Genomic DNA, 22,067 nt, shown 5'->3' on the forward strand with positions numbered 1-22,067 from the left:
TACACTTGGATAAAGGATTAAACCAAGTATATAATTTCTTGGTATCTTTAATTTAAAGTCTGCATGTGAAGTGACTTCACAAATAGGTTACTTGTACATAGAGACTAACAAATTCATATTAACTGCCTTAATATTGCATTTGGATGTGTGTAATGTCAGGCATTATAGAAAAGGCACCACTACTCAGACCAGTTTTGGCCTTTATTGAGGTGCAAATTAATGAATAATGATTAATATTGAGATTAAGATGCCGAGGTACCTCTCTCTCTCTATCTTCAAAAACTCTGAGTGATCACTGAGATCACTCCTAAATCTCATCAGCAACTTTACTCGGTGACAGGAAAAACCTACCACCGAGCAGAACTGCTCCACTCCCCAGTCTACAAGTCAACTGAGTATGCAGACAAACATTATTATGTCATTAATTGAAGTTGGATTCACAAGAGATACCAAGGTTGAAGTAAAGCAGATGTCACATATATCCCATATATATGTAGTAAAAAGGTGTAACACATTATTATTAAAGGACTCGGGATTTCAGTTAATTGCAGAAAGTTTTTCACTTGCTTATAAATTAAATTAAAAATGTCAAGAAATTATGTTCTTGTTTAATTCTTAATCCAAGTGTAAACAAACAGAGTTTGTGCATGAAGTATCTCTGTGACTATGGATATATATCTTCTACATTAGTTCAACCTTGTTATCTCTTCTGGGTCAGTATCTTATCTGGATAATGGCCCTTCTCAAAATGCAGAGCATTATACACACCTGGAAGAGAAAGCAAAATATAATTTCTTACTCCTATATATTTTACTCAATATGTCATTAGCTTCTTTCAGGGAGAAGGCAAAAGAACTGGTAACATTTAAAATATGAATGCAAGAGTAAGTCATATAGCAAGCGTATGATATCACACCTCAATAGTAGCTTTGGGAAGTAATACAGAGATCAGAGATGTGGGAATAGATGTATGATTAATTAATTAATTTAAAAAAAAAAAAAATATATATATATATATATATATATATATATATTTATATATATCTACACATACAGATAGATAGATACCTGCATGCATCCTCACATCACTATCCTAAACAGAAAGTGGGTAATGTCTCAACCCTAGCACATCGTGCCAGATCTATACTGTCGGATGATGAAGAGCTAAAAAATGAACTACAACATCTACAAAGAACCTTCACAAGTAATGGCTACGAGTCGAAAACTATTAATAAGCATCTATACCGCCGCCATCAAAACAATTCAGAAACACAAGACAACCCCAATATGGTAAGGAGATATAACCTCAAAGGTTATATCTCCTTACCATACATCAGTTCGCTCTCCATGAAACTAGGAAGAAGAATTTTATGAAAGTTCAACATAAAAACCTGTTTCTCTACTCTTCCTAAACTAAGATTGATTTTAAGCAAATACAAACAAGCTCACAACTATCTACAATTCCCAGGAATGTACAAAATCACGTGTGACTGCGGGAAGCAATACTATGGCCAAACTGAAAAATCCATCCTCCTACATCTGGAAGAACACCAGAGGGACATTGCCTACAAAAGAACTAGAGCAAGTGCCCTGTCAATCCATGTACTGTTTTCAGTAAACACAAATGATGAAGGGCGTCAACATGAGATAAACTGGACAACAACTTCAAACCTTCATATATGCCATGACGAGGTGGAGTGCTGCATAGTCGAGTCTAAGGAAATTGTTATGGACCCTCATCACATAAATAATAACCTTAGCTATAATCTACCGGACTCTTTCAGCTCTGTTATCCGATATTGGCACACTCGTGAAATCAGACGCACGGAGCTGCTTAACAATAGAACTTCAACACGGACTGTAGCTACAGTTCAAAGCTAACTGAATTTTATAATAATCATTTTTATAGTGATACGATGTTTCTTATAGTGTTTATTTGCTTTCTATGTTCCCGCGCCTGAAGAAGTCGGACAATCCGATGAAACATGTTGCATTTTGAATAAATTTAATTGTTATTCTAGTCTCTGAAAAATGCATCCTCCTACATCTGGAAGAACACCAGAGGGACATTGCCTACAAAAGAACTAGAGCAAGTGCCCTGTCAAGCCATGTACTGTTTTCAGTAAACACAAATGATGAAGGGCGTCAACATGAGATAAACTGGACAACAACTTCAAACCTTCATATATGCCATGACGAGGTGGAGTGCTGCATAGTCGAGTCTAAGGAAATTGTTATGGACCCTCATCACATAAATAATAACCTTAGCTATAATCTACCGGACTCTTTCAGCTCTGTTATCCGATATTGGCACACTCGTGAAATCAGACGCACGGAGCTGCTTAACAATAGAACTTCAACACGGACTGTAGCTACAGTTCAAAGCTAACTGAATTTTATAATAATCATTTTTATAGTGATACGATGTTTCTTATAGTGTTTATTTGCTTTCTATGTTCCCGCGCCTGAAGAAGTCGGACAATCCGATGAAACATGTTGCATTTTGAATAAATTTAATTGTTATTCTAGTCTCTGAAAAATGCATCCTCCTACATCTGGAAGAACACCAGAGGGACATTGCCTACAAAAGAACTAGAGAAAGTGCCCTGTCAAGCCATGTACTGTTTTCAGTAAACACAAATGATGAAGGGCGTCAACATGAGATAAACTGGACAACAACTTCAAACCTTCATATATGCCATGACGAGGTGGAGTGCTGCATAGTCGAGTCTAAGGAAATTGTTATGGACCCTCATCACATAAATAATAACCTTAGCTATAATCTACCGGACTCTTTCAGCTCTGTTATCCGATATTGGCACACTCGTGAAATCAGACGCACGGAGCTGCTTAACAATAGAACTTCAACACGGACTGTAGCTACAGTTCAAAGCTAACTGAATTTTATAATAATCATTTTTATAGTGATACGATGTTTCTTATAGTGTTTATTTGCTTTCTATGTTCCCGCGCCTGAAGAAGTCGGACAATCCGATGAAACATGTTGCATTTTGAATAAATTTAATTGTTATTCTAGTCTCGGTTATAGTCAGTATATATAAATATGAAAATATATATACTAAAATAAAGAGGCGAAAGGCTTCACTTCAGCAATGCAAATTTATAAAAATTAAGTGGATATTAGATCCAGCATTATTTCAAAGCCAAATATAGAAACTATATATGTTTCATTTGAAATATGACCAGAGAGCTTAAAGGAATACACTTGCTGATATTTACAAGTTGCCCTAGCTGGGCCTTATAGGAGAGATGATCGCTATGCCTAAGCATCCATATATATTGACCTCCTATTGGTCCATTTTGAAAAGGTTTAACTGGCCTGACAGCTGTTTCAAACTGGTTGGTTTTCATCAGAGACCAAGTAGAAACCTTAAGAGAGCAAAAACTCTCAGTACTAAGGAACTTGAAACCGAGAGTTTATTTACGAAAAATACACCTCTCCGTTGTTTCAAGTTCCTTAGTAGTGAGAGTTTTTGCTCTCTTAAGGTTTCTGCCTGGTCTCTGACGAAAACCAACCAATTTGAAACAGCTGTCAGGCCAGTGAAACCTTTTCAAAATGGACCAATAGTAAGGGAATATATGGACACGTGGGCATAGTGATCATCTCACCTATAAAGTCTGGCTAGGGCAAGTGGATATCAGATCCAGCAATAAATCGTAAATATTAAAAACAGTCTCTCCCCCATCTTAACAGAGATTACGCTAAATCTATCACCATTCCTTATATCTGGGGCACTTCTGAAAAGCTCACAAAAATCCTAAAAAAATATGACCAGACTACCTGTTACAAACCACAGGAAATTGGCATCCCTTATCTGCTCCACCAAAGACCAGCCACTTCCCCCTAGACCTACCTGGAGTATACCAGGTTCCTTGCAGCTGTAAACTGTCCTACTACAGCCAAACAGGCAGGACAGCTAATATCATGATATCTGAACACAAAGACTACATCTGGTTTCAGATGTAGTCTTTGTGTTCAGGACTTGTAAACCATGCACTAGATACCCACCAGAGAATACGCTGGAAGAAAGCCACTTTTCAATACTGTAGAAAATATAAATATGAAAGATTGTTCCTAGAATCAGCCTCAACTTTAAAAAACTTCCCAAATCTCAACAAATTTGGGTGCATGAGACTGCCCCAAATTTGGGAAGCTTGCCTCCTTAGAACATCAGCCCAACAGTCAAGACAACCCAATTTAGCCCACTAGGGAACACCTTTAGGACTCTAGGACCAACGCCAGTTGCCTTCTTCAGCCTCATTTGCTCATTGTTAATGTCTGCGTGCACATATCATAGTTTTATGTTCCCAGAAGATGGTAATGTAACATTGCCGAAATATTGGAAGGTATTGATTAAAGCTTTTTAATTAATATTTTAGTACACATTGTCATTTCCTGAAAAATTTAAATCATGTGTAACCAACATATAAGTTTATCTACATTGATTTGAGCCAGTTGTGTTATGTTTGGTTTTTCATTTAAACAGCCTTGGTGCATCTTTTGGAAAACCAGGTTTGGTCAACTATTATTCTATTGGTCTGTGGTGAAAAAAAAAAAAAAAAAACTACATGAAAGCTATATTCCTATTTTACATGGCCAAAGATCAAATTCTTATTAATTTTTTAATGATACATCATTAAGGGCTTGTTATTAACAAATTATGACTAAGATACTGGAATACTACAGTCCAGTCTTATTTATTATGACCTGTTAGAACAAAAAATTGTGTGGATCAAATATGTGCCATCTATATTCTTGAGATTTTTAAGCTATCATTATTGTTAACATTAGGGTGGCTGTTTAAAATTTCACACATTTCTTTACATATATACCAAGTTGCTTACATCAAGTTTTGGCATGATGTAAGGAACAAGTGCCTTTTTCAATCGATTCTGTGTTAGATCCAAGGCATAATCAGAAAGGCTATAATTAACATGGTTATTAAATTTAATGTGTTATTTGTGGTCCTATTTTGGAAGATGTATCATGCATCCAGTTTTGCCTATATATGGCAAGTTTTGGGTGCAGTGAATACAATACACTCTAGGGTGGGCCAAGCAAGGGATCCTTGGAGGAATTGAATAAGTTCTCTGAGCTATTTTGTAGGAGGTTAAAGGTGGCATTAAGGTTGTATTTGTGTGTATTCTATTTTTTTTTTTCTTTCTGATAACCCTTTTTTTTTTAAGAACCAGAGGTCATGCCAGTAGAGTAACAGTGGCCAAATTAGCGATACTCAAACAGGATGCTAGGATACTCTAGCATCTTGTTCGAGTTATAATGTAACTTTTCTCTCTCTCTCTCTATCTCTGTGTGTGTGTGTATCTTGCGTTTTCCTCCCAATAATAACCCTACTAGGAGGTAATTTATTCCTACATGCTCTATTGCATATATTACATGTAGCTTACAAGTACTGATTAACATTTCTATTTATATTTTTGTATCAATTTTCATATTTACATTTAGATTTTTATATATACATATATTAGCACAATACAGTATAATTCACATAATAACAGTATTTATGTTAGATAACAGGGACTGGAAGTTGAATTTATTAGCAAATTTAATTAATTCTATGTAGTTTTTGATAAGTCCAGAAGTGATGACGTGTTGTATTAGGGGCATCCGGATGGAGTCCAATAGCTGACAGTCATAAAGTATGTGGTCAACAGTCTGCTGAAGGTGTGGACCGCAAATGCACGATGGTGATTCCAGGATATGGAATCTGTGTAAGCAGTGTCTTAATTTTGTTTTCCGTGTCCCATGAGTGGAGTAGTTAAACCTGGAGAAATGGCGTGTCTTTTCAGACAGAGTCTGTTTCTGATGCTAGGAAAGAATTCTTTTGTTGTTAATCCGTTTTTTTGATGTTTTCCATTCTTCTTCCCACATGTGTGTGTGCGTGCGTGTGTGTGTGCACATGTGCGTGTGTGTTCCATATGATATGATCTTAATATGAAGGCCAAAGCATCAGGAAATTAAAGCTACTATTATTTTTAAGATACTAGTCTCCATAACTTTACCATAATGAATCAAGACCAAGCCTGTAGCCAATATATGATGTAAGTTGAGACAGCTGTGACTGCAAATGATTCAATGCACAGATTTTACAGGGAAACAGTGTGTAGTATGTTGATGTATGGGATGTTTTTGGTGATAGAAAATTGTACTTAAATGGATTTAGTGTTAGGTGCTTGGAGAAATTATTGTTCAGTGAGAGAGTAAACACCAGTAGTCAGGGAAACTAGACATGACAAGGCAGCTAAACAGGAGCTTGGATACAAGTACTAGGGTAAGAGATTGGGACTGTCATGACATAGAGAGAAAGTGAGATGGGATGACAGTACAGAAGGGATGACTGTAAGAATGATGTTGAAAGTTGCAGGAATGATGGGACTAACTTTGTTAGACAAGAAAACTAAAGTTACAGTAGCATGTGATAGAAATATGGCAATGTAGGTTGATGAATCAACTCACACTGCTTATTTGAACCAGTCAAGTTTTAAGAGTTACTTGAATATGTATCAGCCTGGTGAGTGCTTATTGAACATACTCACTTATGTTAGAACAGTGTTTCTCAAACTTTTTTCGACTATGGAACACTTCACAAATCGTGAAATTTTCGCGGAACACCTTGGTTATTTTGTAATGTATAAATTAATAATTAATTGGCAATTTAGCTGCTTTTTTTATTATTAATCAATAATTGATAATTAATTCTTGATTAATAATTAAGATCAATTAAACCATCATTAAATTAATTTGTGTGCTGACAAATTAATTGAAAAATGACAAATTCCAGAACTTCTCGCGGAACACCTATTCATCTTCCGTGGAACACCGGTTGAGAACCACTGTGTTAGAAGCATCAGAAATAAGAGTAATAAATATTTGTATTAGCGAATGACATGGGGCAAAAAAGTACTGCCAATGGTAAGACCTGGCTAACAGAAGAGGATATCCTTACAGGAAGAAAATGTGATAGGTACAGTTGTTAAAAAAAAAAATAATAATAATCACTTGGTTAGACTATAAATTACAGATATCAAGAAATTATATTCTTGGTATCTTTAATTTATGATCTAACCAAGTGAAAAAACTTTGATCCAGAATATTTTAATAATAAGGGTCATTCATTCATTCATTCATTTCGTTTCTGATTCAACGGCCGTGAGACCCTTTTACGGGGAGGTACGGCACCACCTCAATATTCCCCCTATTTTTATCCGGGCTCAGGAATGGCATAGCTGACAATTCAGACCTATGGCTGGAGGGATTGTCTTAAGTATTCCTGCATGTATCTCTGTGTGTGTTCACGGGGCCAGTTTGCATGCTCGAGGGATGAAAAGCCCAGATAAACTGGGGGAAAGACCCTGGTGTCCACACCCAAGACTGGCTAACTTGGCTATGGCTGAGGAAGCTCCTTAAGCTCTTCACGCTGTCGCCGTGAATCGAACCTAGGACACTCCTTCCCCAGGCATACGGTTGCAAAGCACAGCCACTAGGCTAACCACACGGAAAATAATAAGGTGATAACCTTTTCACTACTTGTATATGGGAAATATATGATTTCTGCATTACTCCAACCTCAGTAATTCTTCTAGGTCTGGCCCACCACTGGTGATGTTTAATGATGTTTGTCTTTGGGCTTGCTTGGTTGCTTCTTGGGGAGTAAAGAGGTTCTGTTCAGTGTTGGGTTTTTGCTTGTCATTGAGTGGAACCACTGCTGAGTTTTCTGTCCTGGAGTTATCCAGGTTAGAAGTGATGAGGTTGGCGGTAATCCTTTGGGATCGCTCAGTGAGAGCAGTTCTGATCAGTGGTAGGGTGAGCTTGTCACTGAGTGGAAACTGCTGAGTAATGAGTTAAATGATCCTTTGGGTGACTCATTGATTGGATAATCTGAGGGATTGCCCAAGTTTTTTGAGAAAACCTGCACTTTAACAGTAATAATGTTTGGTTTTGTATTTGCTAAATTCATGGGGAGTAGAGATAATCTACTCGGTGACAGGTTTTTGCATGTCACTAGGTGGAGCCACCTCTGAGTTTCCTGTTCTGGAGTGATTCAGGTCAGGAATGATGAGTTTAGTAACGATTGTTTAGGGTCACTCAGTGAGATTTAGAGTGATCTTGTAGATCACTCAGAGCTTTTGAAGGTATCCCTGCACTTTAACATACTTCAATAAAGGTTGAAACCAGTCTGGGTAGTGGTCCTTCCCATAACTCAGCATTATATACACCCAAAAAGATATGTGTTTTGCACTGGGATACTATGACAATTAATGTGAAGTCATTAGCCTCTACATACAAATAGCTTAGTTGTAAAGATACTTCATGTGCAAACTTAGTTTGCTTACACTTGGATAAAGGATAATCCAAGAATATAATTTCTTTCATCTTTAATTTAATAATTACAATTATTTGCTGATAATGGAAATTGAGAAAGGGTGATAATAGACATTTCCAATATAAAATTTCTTTTGAATCCCCAATAAACTTGTCTATGGGCAAATAATAATGACTATCAGTTTTAAGTACAAGATTATGCATTTTGGAATGAATGACAATGTAGGAAGAGTATTATAATAATGGTAATTTGCTGTAAGTGGTCAGCAAAGTTAGAGACAATAGTAGGCACTGAGCTAAAGTTTAGAAGCTGCACTGCTAAGATAGGTCATCATATCAGTTAATCACAGTGATGAAGATGATGAAGATAGTACTAACTAGTAATAATAAAGAAGTTATTTTCTCTCACTTTACACAGCTTTGATAAGACCACATCTTGACTACAGCAGTCGCATATGGTCACCTGGCTTCAGATGAGAGGAGCAGATAACTGAAAAGATAAAATTGTGGGTAACCAAAATGTTATCTGGCCTAAGCAATTATGAACACATATGACACACTGATGAAGAGTAGTCTTCAAAGTTTGTAAGATTTTAAGCTCATGTCAGTGGTAAAAGAACTTGGGGTCATCCCAAGAAGTTGAGAAAGGGTGTGGTTAGGAAGCATGTGAAGTCTGGATTCCTCTCATGCCATGTGGTGAGTAATGGGCTACTGATGGTATTCAAGTGCAACTTTGGTGAATAGTTTCAAAGAAAACTATTACAGTCATTTAGGTATCATTGAAGTTGGAATAGGTGTTCCCTTGTTGAGTCCTTGATATCTGATGGAGCCTATATAATAAGAAAATTATTATATTTCTTATCATAAACATTAGAATACTTACTAGCAATGGAGAAAATTATACTTGATGCAACTATACTATTAGGATGAACTTCCATGGTATCAAAATCCTCGTGATTTTTATATATCTGAAAAGAGTCAATTATTCCTCTTTAGAGAAAATGGTTACATGTATTTGCTTACACTTCACTAGTGACATTTGATATTGTTAATTTATTTCTGCCATAATCTATATACAGCATAACAAAGTAATATAAGGTTACTGAATACTAAAGTAATTCAGAAAAAAAATATTTTGAAACTATCTTTCAACATATTATACTTGAAAGGAAATTATATTCTTGTTTTATTCCTTACCCAAGTGTAAACCTGAGTAAGGAATAAAGTTTATATGCAAAGTATTTTCACAACTGGTCTACTTGTATACAGTGCTGTTGCCTCCACATCAATGGCTTTAGTATCCCATAATGCAAAGCACATTTCTTTTCAGATGGTCTGGCCTCCACTGGTGATGGGGTAAGATAGTACCCAGAAAAGTTTTGAACTTTATTGAGGTACTGTTAAAACTCTCCAAAAACTCTGAGTGATCAACACAATCATTCTAACTCTCAGTGAATTACCCAAAAGGATTACTGAACTCAGCACCCCTGACCTGAATTACTCCAGGACAGAACAATAAGTATCAGCAGTGGCTCAATCAGTGAGAGACAAAATCTTACTCCCATGCAGAAATGCTATATCCTAGGAAGCAACCCAATTAAAACACTATTAAAATGCCATCAGTGAGAGCCAGATCCAGGAAGATAACTAAAGCTGAATGAATGCAGAAGTCATATATTTTCACATACAAACAGTAAAATGGTGTATCACTATGTTATTAAAATACTCTGAGTGAGAAAGCTTTAGGAAGTTTTACACTTGGTTGAAATTATGATACACAAATCATCTATCACAATACATAATCCATGTATCATGATTTGTTTCTGTTTGAAAAGAAATGAAATCATGGAGTATATTTGGATTTCTTTTTAAAACATGCATATTGCCTTGATAAAATATATTTTGATTAAGATTTATATTACTTCTTATTGGAACACTCTTAAAAGGAGACCTTAGCAAAGAACATTTGAGATTCACTTCAATTAAAAACTAACTAGGTTACATTCATTATACTGAAAGAATTTGAAGTTGGAGCACAGACTTCATTTTCCTGATACTAATGGGTTGAATATCCAAACTATCATGTCTGCCTTTCAGTAAAAAGTAAATTAGAAAAATTACTGGATACAAACAGAATCCATTCATTATATTAGATTAATGGAATCAAATATGGTTTTGCGATAACTAAAATAAATAAGAATGCCACGGTTGAACATAGCGGTATATTTGAGCTGTGCTAAGAAAAGTGTTTCTAAATAGTGCATAGTATGACATTTTATCATATTTTATGCTTCATTTTTTTTTTTTTTTTTTATGCTGGATACAAGCGTCCTTCAGTTGTGTTTGTTGTTGGAAATTTGTTTATTTGTGTTTTGCTACTCGTTTGTTTCTACTGTTTTCTGCTTCTGCAAATGGTGTCCGTAAAGAAGTGCATATCAGCAGCACAGAAAGCTTCAGCATGAAGATTGAGTTCTGCCTTGGATTGTTCCCAGTGGATGCATCACGAAAACTGCTTCATGTATCCACTGAAAAATGTGAAAGATTAAACAGATTGTACAACAGGAGAAAGTTGCATAGGAGGTTGGAGGTGTTTGCAGCAACCAAAGATGATAGAATGCATAAAGGTGAGGATGAGACAGGTATGAATGGCAATCAGAGTTAGGATCAGAGACACAGGAGTGGTCAGACTAAAGAGAGCGGTATGGTATAACAGCTGGAAAAGAAAATGTTAGTGCTGATAGAATTGCCTCAAAATCACAGGGATTGTTATGTTTATGAAATGGAAGGAGTATTCAAAGTAAGAGAGCTGAGTTTGTTGCATGTTTGAGTCAGTATGCCCAAAGATAATTGGTATATTCTCATCTTCAGATAACCAAGTGAAACTTGGTTGTCTGAGGATGATGTAATGTTGGAAATAGAAATGGAAGGGTTAACAATTTTACGGAAGGATAGGAAGGTGAAAAAAGGATGGGAATTGCTGTTAATCACTGCAGAGGAATTATGTCCATGAAGTGTGGAAGTTGAAAGTACATATGCAAAACTGAAATTAACCGGCTAGTATATCTGAAAAGATGCTCTTATAGGCCAGGGAATGTAGCAAATACTGACTGTGAAAAGGCAAGTTGGTTTGGCATGTAAAAAGAAGATGATCCTGATGGGAGACTTTAATTACAGGAATATAGAATGGAAGGAGGAGACAGTCCACTGGAACAAGGAGAGTGAGTTTGTTGAATTTCTGAGGGATAAATATCTTACGCAGCATGTGACTGAAGCAACTACAGGTTTTAATTTTTGAATTTGGTGATAGCTTTACAAGAGAGTTGTTAATGAGGTATTCACATTGCTGCAAGTTGTTGAGAGTGATCATGAGGTACTTGTTTGGGAAGTGGTGAAACAAGAAAAGGTTACTGCCAAAAATGTATATATATGTGAAAGTATAAGGTGGGTGATTATGGGAAGCTCTGTAGTCAGCTAGTATCAATATGTTGGGTAGATGTTGACATCTACCCAACATATTGATGCAGAAAAGATGTTGACGACATGAAAATTCATAAGGCAGTATCTGATACAAGAAATGTATAACTGCATACCTCAGGTTAAGCGATTAAATAGAGTAGGAGTGAAATGCTGAAATTAAGCAAGATCTGTTTGAAAAGCAAATGCTATGGAGAAGGTACAAAACAGCTGGTGGCAAATGGATCCAGGAAAGTATAAATGGCAGGATAGGAAGAGTATCGTAAACAAAGAAAAAGTGCAGTATCAGAGGAGATGGGCTGGTCAGGCCAAGGTTAAGTTAAGGGAATTCTTCTGTTATATGGCAAGCAAGAGAGAGAATAATTATGTTAAGTTAACACTGGTGGATAGTAATAGCAGCAGAGTGACTGTTGCAAAGAATATAGTGGAATTATTGAATGAGCACTTTATCAGCATATATCATACTGGTGTAAATGATGATGCTGTGCAATATATAGAATGGAGGCAAGTATTATGAGAATTGGCAGTGAAAGAATCAGGTGTATCAAGTGTTGATTGGATTAGATATTAATAAGACTGTGGGAATGATTGACATATTACCATGTATTCTTAAGGCACATGCACAACAGTTAGATATGGGCTTGACCTGTTTATTTAATGAAAGTCATGCGGTGGGTAAGGTTCCTAAGGGGTGGAAAGAAGGCAAAATAGTACCACTCCACAACCATGATTCTAGGACAGAAATTTCCAATTATAGACCAGTCTGTATAACTGCTGTTGTAGCCAAGGTGTTAGAGAGATTAGTTAGAATAGAATACAAGATTGGGTTGATGGACACAGTGGCGGATTAAGGATAGTTGGGGCTCCTAGACAAACTATATTTGGGACCCCCCCCCAAAAAAAAAATAATAATAAAAAAAAAAATAATTTTAAAAAATAAAATAAAAGTTAGGTGGCAAATAAATTAAATTTTGTACTTTTGAATTTTTTGAACTTCTGGATTTTTCTGCCTGTTAAAGGATGATAAATAATAAAACTTTTCATTTTTTTAAAAAATTTTTTATCAGTTTTATTTTTTATTTTTTTTTACAATTTTACAAAGTTTTTTTTTATTTGCACTACACTCAAATAATGAAAACACAAAAAGCCACAGTAAAAAGTTATTTTTGAAACAAACATCTCACTCTTACACGATTCAATAACAAATGAAGTTAAGGAGCAACCAGGCGAAACTTCTGGCAATCTCGGCAATGCAATCAGTTTTCGTGACCTTGAAGCTGTCAACAGCGCTGTGCACCGACATTGGTAATACGATTTAATTTAAAGCTTAGATAGCACATGCTGTTCAAAATACAAAATACGAAGCTTGTCAACTAGCACCGACATTGGTATTGCGCCATTATTTAACGCATAGATAGTGCGCGCTGTTCAAAATACATATTAAAATGTAATAATTGTTTTGAAAAAATTTTCACTTAAAATAATCAAGATTTTTATGATGTTTACTGAAAACATTAATCTATTTTAAAACACTATAGGAAATGTCTTGGCTTGGGGCCCCCATACCTTGAGGCTCCTAGGCACATGCCTCATTGCCTTAATGGGTAATCTGCCACTGATGCCAGGCTTCAAACCAGCTAAAGATAGACCTATTGTTATGACAAAGTGCTATGCCTGACCAATAACAGATGGCATTACAGTACATTAACTCATTCAATAAACCAGTTTTCATTCTATTAGGTTTTTTATTTCAATCATAACCACACTGTCTTCAAACTTCAACATGGTGCTTCGACATATGGACATTTTCGAGTTATATCACCCCTCTGGAAACAAAGGTGACGTAACTCCATGGCATGACTGTATGTATTAAAAGAATAGGAAATTATTTAAATTTAAGTATATATATCTTATTATTCTACAACAATTTAAACAGATGAAAGATTTACAAAAAAAAAAAAAAAAAGATGTCATTAATTACAATTCTAGCTGTTGTCAACAAAGATAAAAACAGATCCATCTAGAGAATGAAAAAATCATAAAATGGCTGAATGATTAGGTTATTTGGTTCCTGCAGGCTTAAACCCTGTAGCATGTTAGTTGAGATGAGATTGATAGATGGTATATGAATTTCATCACCTAGTGTGAGAACCATCACCCAGCTTATTCAAAGCCTGAAGTGAATTCAAAAAGTTATGGGTTTGATCTCTAGAGCAGAGATTTCAGATTATGTAAAAAATAAATAAAAATACAAAATAATAATAAAAAGAAGATTAATTCATGGGCCAAGGATTTAAAAAAATCCTTAGCCCACACAAGTTATTAATGTACTATGAGTTTACAACCTTTTGTGCTAGGAGTCACATAAAACATACACACACACTGTCTCTCTCTCTCTCGACCCAACCCAGTTCTCAAACATCATGCTCACGAGCTAACACCCATCCTGTTTCATCTCTACGATCTGTTATGCATAGCTGGTACTTATCCTAATGTAGGATAAGTATAGGATAAACATATGTAAACATTATAATATATACATATAAACACCATGATTATATATATACATTCCAACCAGTTGGTATGGGATGGTTTCCAATACTAGCTGAAGGTTGCCTAGAGTCCTGAAGTATGCTGGATACTAAATATTAAGTGGGCTGAATGTGTGCCATCCAGATTCTTGGAATTTTCATGCCACCATTATTGTTGATATTTGGGTGGTTATCAGAATTTCACAGGCTTCCTTAAATTTTCTTTCACACCAAGTTTTGATATGGTGTAAAGAGCGGGTATACTTTTCCAGTTGATTTGGTGTAAGGTGTTGAGAGCATGATCTGAGAGGCCTGCTTCACCAAAATGGTTATATTTAATGTATAGGGATTGTACAAACAACATGAACGCATGCAATTTACTATCGAAATTGAAAATCAGAACTCGCTCCGTTCCTGGACACACTGGTCACATGTCTTCCTTCACGGTCTACTGCAAACCGACACACACACACACACACACACACTGGCCAATACATACATGCTAATTCATCCCACCACCCATGACAAAAATATGGAGTCATTAACACCCTTAAAAACAAAGCTATAACAATTTGCTCTAACCAGCAACCTCTGAAACAGGAACTAAAAATTATCAGCAACACATTTATAAATAATGGCTATAACAAAAATGCTATTAATAAAGTACTTCATAAAACATCATCAAAAAAGAATCTAGATTATAGCAAAACCATAGCCATCCCATACATTAAAGGGTTATCAGAAAAAAAAATCAACAGAATCCTACACCAGTATAATCTCAATGCCACCTTTAAACCACCTACAAAACTTAAAAACATATTCAACTCCTCTAAGGATCCTCTCCTCCCATTGGCACATCCTGGAGTTTATTACATCCATTGCACCTGTAAATTACCGTACATTGGTGAAACAGGACATACAATCTCTATACGTAAGAAAGAACACATAGACACATTAAATATAACCATTTTGGTGAAGCAGGCCTCTCAGATCACGCTCTCAACACCTTACACCAAATCGACTGGAAAAGTACCCGCTCTTTACCCCATACAAAAACCTGGTATGAAAGAAAATTTAAGGAAGCCTACGAAATTCTGATAAACTACCCAAATATCAACAATAATGGTGGCATGAAAATTCCAAGAATCTGGATGGCACACATTCAGCCTACTTAATATTTAGTATCCAGCATACTTCAGGAGTCTAGGCAACCTTCAGCTAGTACTGGAAACCATCCCATACCAACTGGTTGGTTGTATCGCTTTCCTTTCATCAGCAAATAAAGGCAGGGGAAGAGAAAGGAGTCAGAGGGTGCTAAATCAGGTGAATATAGCGAGTGATCCAACACGCAAACTTTTGGTTTTTGCTCAAAAACTGTCTCACAATGTTTGAACGATGAGATGGTGCATTATCGTGCAAAAGTGACCAACTGCCTGAATCACAATATTCATGCCATAAGCGACGAATTCTCGCTATCAATCACTTTAAAACTTCGAGATAAAACTCACCATCAATCGTTTGGCTAGGCGGAACGAATTCTTTGTGGATAATGCCCTTGGAATCGTAGAAACAAATCAGCATTTTCTTTACTTTTGACTTCTCCGAGCAACTTTTTTTCGGATGCCCCTCTTCTGATGGTCTCCACTCAGCACTCTGTCGCTTTGTTTTGGGCTCATACTCAAAACACCATGTTTCGTCACCAGTAACGATCGTTTCAAGGAAGTCTGATTCCTTACGGCGGTTTTAATGAGATCCCTGCAGTGTTCAATTCATTACATTTTTTGGTAGTTGGTCAACTTGTGGGGAAATCGCAAATTCAATTTACGGAAACCCAAACTCTTGGTCAAAATGTTGTGCACAGTTGATTTTGGAATCCCCAATTCATTTTCAATCAATCTCATGGATGATTTCCTGTTTTTCTTTGATGAAATCACATGCTTTTTGGATGTTAACTTCGCTCAGTTCAGTTTTGGGACGGCCAGGCTTTTCATCAACCTCAAGCGTCTAACGACCACTTTGAAATCGCTTAAACCACTCGTAAACTTGAGTATGGTATAAGCATTCATCGCCGTATGCTTTTTTATGCATTTGATGCATTTCGGTAAAACATTTACCAAGTTTAACACAAAAGTCAACCCAGCTATCTGCTTGAAACTCATTTTCTGACCATTTGTCAAAACACACACTGTCACTCTTGGCACTATAACTCAGCTTCTAATGAAATAAATGTCATATAAACAGTTGACACAACACTAATGAAGGTTGCCGCTTTTGACAACTCAAAGATACAAGAGGTGGCACCACTAGTTTCGAAAAGTTCAGTTTCTTTTTGGATAGCAGCGTATTATATGTGAAAATAAATTATATTCTTTTTAACTGCTAACCCAAGTGTAAGATAACAATGTTTACTGCCTTGTTTAAGCTTAGGTAACGGGGTAAAACAAGAATATAATTTGTCATGTATAATATATTTTGTTACCCAGTGGTGAAACTTTCTACATATTCTAACTGTGAAAGAAATCAGACCCAAGAGATTCTATCTGTTATTCAAAGCCCATACATAAAAAATATTGTTCATAGGATCTCCAGTGCATGTCCATCCCCCCCCCCCCCTCTCTCACACACACACACAATTCTCAATAAACCTGGAGGCATATCACATGATTGTATTTTCTTGAAGATCATGTTTCATTTCAAACTTAGGAGAATGTGTAAATGCTGATATTGAGAGGTAATACATATAAAGAAATGTACTTCTGTTACATCCTATTTATTTATTAGAAAATCATTAAAAAAATAATTTCAAAACAATCACCAGTAAATCTAAATCTGACTTCATAAAGACCAATACCAGAAAATTTGCCTCCTATACAAATGAAAACTATGCCTGCTGATCCCTTGCCACTGGATGCAACTCTTAATTGCCTGCATTTCCATAAGGCAATTGCCTTATCTCTCTCTCTCATCCACATGGACCACTGTTATAAACCCAAAGATAAACTGATCTCTTGGCTTCACTCTTTTCCTCCAACTCCATGCAGAGAGGGCCAAGGCAAATGACCTCTTATAATACCAGAATCTGAGCACTGTATGCTTTCTGTGGTTTTTCAGAAAAAAAAAAAAAAAAAACATCAGAAGAATACTAAAAAAACTTAGACACTAAAACATCTTCTAGTCATGATGGATTCGCTCCAACTTTACTCAAACATTGTGCTCAGAGCTGTCCTGAATCATCATCTTCTAAATAAATGCTAATAAGAAGCTGGCATTTATCCCAATATGTGGGAAAAATCATATATCCACCCTACTGCAAAAAAAGGGTGATAGAAACTTATAATCAAACAAGCGACCATTGCCATCATTTCAAACCCTTCCAAAAATAATGGAGAAATTCTTCAACAGTCAACTTCTCCAATGCTAGAAGTCTATCAGTTAATTAACAACTACCAGTATGGATTCCACCATTCAATGTCCACAACTGATCTCTTAGCCAACATCACCCACCCTGGACACATGCCAAGGAAATGTTTGGAAAAACATGATGTCTCTCTTGACATTTCCAAAGCTTTTTACTGCATTTCATCAAGGCCTGATAAGAAAATTACTATCCTTTGGAATATTTAATAATTACTATCATAAAAAAATTACTAACCTGCCATTCCACCCCCCCCCCCTCTGTAATTGGGTAGTCAACTTTCTCTCTGGTTGTTCACTGTGTGTCAGGGTGGTTGGCTCCCACTCTTTGAGCTTTGCTGCCAATGTAGGATGGACTTGGTGGTAACCACCCTCTTTTTCATATATATAAATGAACTACTATCACACTCCACCAATCATATCCAAAGCTTCACTGATGATAGTACAGTGAACCTCGGTTGTCGAACATAATTCGTTCCTCAAGGCTGTTCAGAAACCGATTCGTTTGAAAACTGAAACCATTTTCCCATAAGACAATGTAAAATGGATTAATCCATTTTACATTACAGAAACATTACTATTTAACTTGTATATTAATGATATAATTGAAAATTTGGATGTAGATATTCAGTTGTTTGCAGATGATGCAAAGTTGGGACGAACCATGAAGAGTGGTGAGGATGTTGTGACCTTGCAGGAAGACTTGAATAAATTGAGTGATTGGGCATGGAAATGGGGATGTGAGTTCAATGTTGCAAAATGTAACATTGAGGTTTTAAAATTTGGAAAACAAAGATGGGATGCAGAATTTATGCTTGGTGAGAATACATTGTTGGAGGTGGAACAAATAAGAGATCTGAGGGTAATAGTCGATAAGGATCTGAAATTTAGTGAACACATAGCCAAAATTGTGAAGACAACACAAAGGCTTCTGGGAATGATGCAGAGGACACTGACATGTAGAAGTAGGGAGATTCTTGTTCCGTTGTATAAGGCTTTGATTAGGCCATACATGGACTATTGTACCCAGATTTGGTCACCTGGTTTTCAGAAGGACAAAGAGCTGTTGGAAAGGGTTCTGAGGTAACTGACTAAGGTAGTTTCTAACCTGTGGAATGTCGAGTATGAGGAAAGATTGAGAACATGCAATTTGCAGAGTCTGGTGGACAGGAGGAAGAGGGGAGATATGATAGAGACATACAAGTTGGTTAGGGGTTGTTATAGGATCAATGGTGGAGAAGTTCTACAGAAAATAGTGGGAGATCGGGGGAGAACCAGAGGTCATCCTTGGAAACTGTATAAAGAAGATGTGAGTAGGGGAGTGAGAGGCAGGTTTTTCTCGTGCAGAGTTGTAAATGATTGGAATGCCTTGCCTGAGAGTGTGGTATCTGCAAGAAATTTGAATGTGTTCAAGGCACGGTACGATGAGCTGTGTGTGTGATAAAAGGACCTCCCAGATGAGTCTTTGATTCCATGAGGTCTTGTGGTAATAATATTAATAATTTTCCCATAAGACAATGTAAAATGGATTAATCCGTTCCCAAACCCCAGATGATTGCTTATTTAAACCTTCATAACAGTAGTTCATGCATAAAATTATATACAAAAATAATGAAAATACATAGAAAATTTTCATTGTTTTTGAACAATGAAATAAACTCAATAAATAGATAAAATATAGACAAAATTCACCTCTTGATTTTTGTGTATTGTACAGATGGTTGATTTTGCTATACTGAACTGCATAGCAAGATCCAAGACACTAATGCCATTTTCATGTTTGGATATGATTTCTTTTTTCACCTCTACCATGGTTCTAACAACTTTTTTTTTCTTTTTTTTTTTTTTTTTTTAACGTTTTGCTGCTGCTATTACTATCCTTCTTCGGCCCCATGGTGGCTTATTTAATAACAATTTATAAAAAAAAAAGAAAATCAAGAAAAGGCAGCGGAAATTCGAGCAGGTGTTTTCACTGAGCAGAGGTTATGGCACAACTGATGCTCTCCCGCAGTAATCACAGCTGACGGAGCACGTGGTTGCCGGTTTGCCTATTTGGGAACCAAGATTCTGTTCGGAAAATATGTTCGGGAACCGAATTGTTCAAGATGAGAGTCGTTCAACAACCAAGGTTCCACTGTATTCTCTATTTTGATAAGATTAATTACAGAATAATAACACTTGATAAGGAAGATATTCTGTTACATAAAGAATTTCTAATTGTTTATCTCTTTTCATACAAGTGCACTGACAATGGCTGCAAGACAAAACCCAAAATTCTGTAAATATTCAACAAAATATTTTCCTTATATAAGTGTTTTTATTCCATAATAATAACACTTATATTAAGAACCTTCAATAGATAAATCAAACAAATAACTTTTCTCCATCGCATATAGAATTCATTCCCCCATTCACTCTTCAGATGAAATAAAACAAGAATTAAAACAAATGAAAAATGTCCTGGTGAAGACCTAATTCACATAGAATTAAATGGAGAGGAAACAATATAATTCAGCATGTCACAAACTTACTAAATCTATGCATAGAAGTGGGGAAGATACCAGAAAACTGGAAAAATGCTACTCTGATACTGTCATTGAAAAAAGGGGAAGTAAAGAACTAGAGACCAAATAGTATTCTCTCTAATCTGTACAAAATTCTCACAAAAAGTAATAACAAACAGGTTAACCCCCTCTTCTAGACTCAAATCAACCAGTAGAACAAACAGGATTCCGTAAAGGCGTTAACATAATTGATCATATTCATGCAGTTAAACAAATAATAGGTAAAGTAGAAGAAAGCCAATTGTCTCTCTGTTTACCCTTTATTGATTATGAAAAAGCATTTGATTCCATCAAAACTAATGTAATAATCAAAGCACTCCAGAATCAGGGAGTTCCTGGAGAATATAACGACCTCCTCCAGGAAATATACCACACTGCAACAATCCAACTCCACACAAGTAGCAATAAAATATCAATTGAAAAAGGTGTCCGACAAGGAGACTCTCTATCACCCAAAATCTTTATAACAGTCCTTCAAGAAATATTTAATAATATAAACTGGACACACCTTGGTATAAAATTTAATAACAGAAACTTAACACACCTAAGATATGCAGATGATATCATAATTTTTGCAAACACTTCAGAAGACCTTAATATAATAATAAAAGACCTATATCATGAAAACAGAAAAGTCGGTTTAAAAATAAACAGAGAAAAAACTAAAATCATGTTTAATCATTTTGTAATAACGAAAAACATAATAATAGAAAATAATTTCTTGGAAAGAGTTTCTTTATAAGTATACTTAGGTCATTTCATTGATCTAAATTGTGGACTCCAAAAGAAAATAAATAGGAGAGTTCAACTTGCCTGGGGGTGCAATCAGAAAATTGAAAAGCATTTTTCAAAACAATGATGTCCCACTCTGTTTAAAAAGGAAGACGTTTAACCAGTGTATACTTCCAGTCATCACATATGGTTGTGAAACTTGGTAGCTAACAAAAGCACTGGCAAATAAACTAACAATAACTCAAAGAAAAATGGAGAGGTTGATGCTAGGCATCACATTAAAAGATAAGAAGCGAAACACCTTGATAAGAAGCCAGACTCACATCATTCTTTACCATAAGCAACTAAAATGGTAATGGGTCGGACATCTATCCAGAAGAGAAGATGAGTGATGAACCACCATACTAATAAACTGGATTCCAAAAGAAGGGAAACAAGGCTGAGGACGTCCTAAAAGAAGGTGGAGTGATGAACTGTCAAATTTTGTGGTAAAAATTGCCAAGAACAGAGGAAAGGTGGAAAAAACTGGAGGAGGCTTTTGTCCAGAGTGGACAGAAAATGGCTGAAAAGAAGAAAAATTCCATAATAAATCTTATCATGCCTTACTCTAACCTCTCTATTTTTCATAATAACAGTACTCTGTATTCATCCTATTCATAGAGCCTCCATAACTCAGTCGGTATAGGCGAAGCCCTTTGGTCAGAAAGACCTGGGTTTGATTCCTGTCCATGACTTGAGGAACCTTTATCTGGTTTCTTTCGACGAAAGGTCAGTTAGTGAGTCTCATACGTGAATACAAATGGATTACAATCAGGAATACTTAAGATGGTTCCTCCAGCCATAGGTCTGATTCATCAGCTATGCCAGTTTTGAGCCCAGTTAAAAGTGTGTGTGGGGGGGGATGAGATGGTGCTGTACCTCTCCATAAAAGGAGCTCACAGCTGTTGTATCATTATATGAAATAAATAAAATACTCCTATTCATCTGACA

General features: G+C 36.0%; 1 protein-coding gene across 6 annotated transcripts in view; it reads right to left on the bottom strand.

Annotated features, from left to right (window-relative positions):
* LOC150102651 (UDP-GalNAc:beta-1,3-N-acetylgalactosaminyltransferase 2-like) overlaps nucleotides 1–22,067 on the bottom strand; it is a 322,880-nt gene that overhangs the window by 116,442 nt on the left and 184,371 nt on the right. For all 6 annotated transcript variants that reach the window (XM_090399028.1, XM_090399029.1, XM_090399027.1 and 3 more), the window contains one exon: nucleotides 9,246–9,330. In XM_090399028.1, the coding sequence (XP_090255154.1) occupies nucleotides 9,246–9,330 (85 nt within the window). The remainder of the gene's footprint in view (nucleotides 1–9,245; nucleotides 9,331–22,067) is intronic.

This window comes from Typopeltis vanoorti, chromosome 10 (genome assembly GCF_054136105.1).
Source record: "Typopeltis vanoorti isolate ZY-2024b chromosome 10, IOZ_Tvanoo_1.0, whole genome shotgun sequence".
In the NCBI taxonomy this organism is placed as follows: Eukaryota; Metazoa; Arthropoda; class Arachnida; order Uropygi; family Thelyphonidae; genus Typopeltis; species Typopeltis vanoorti.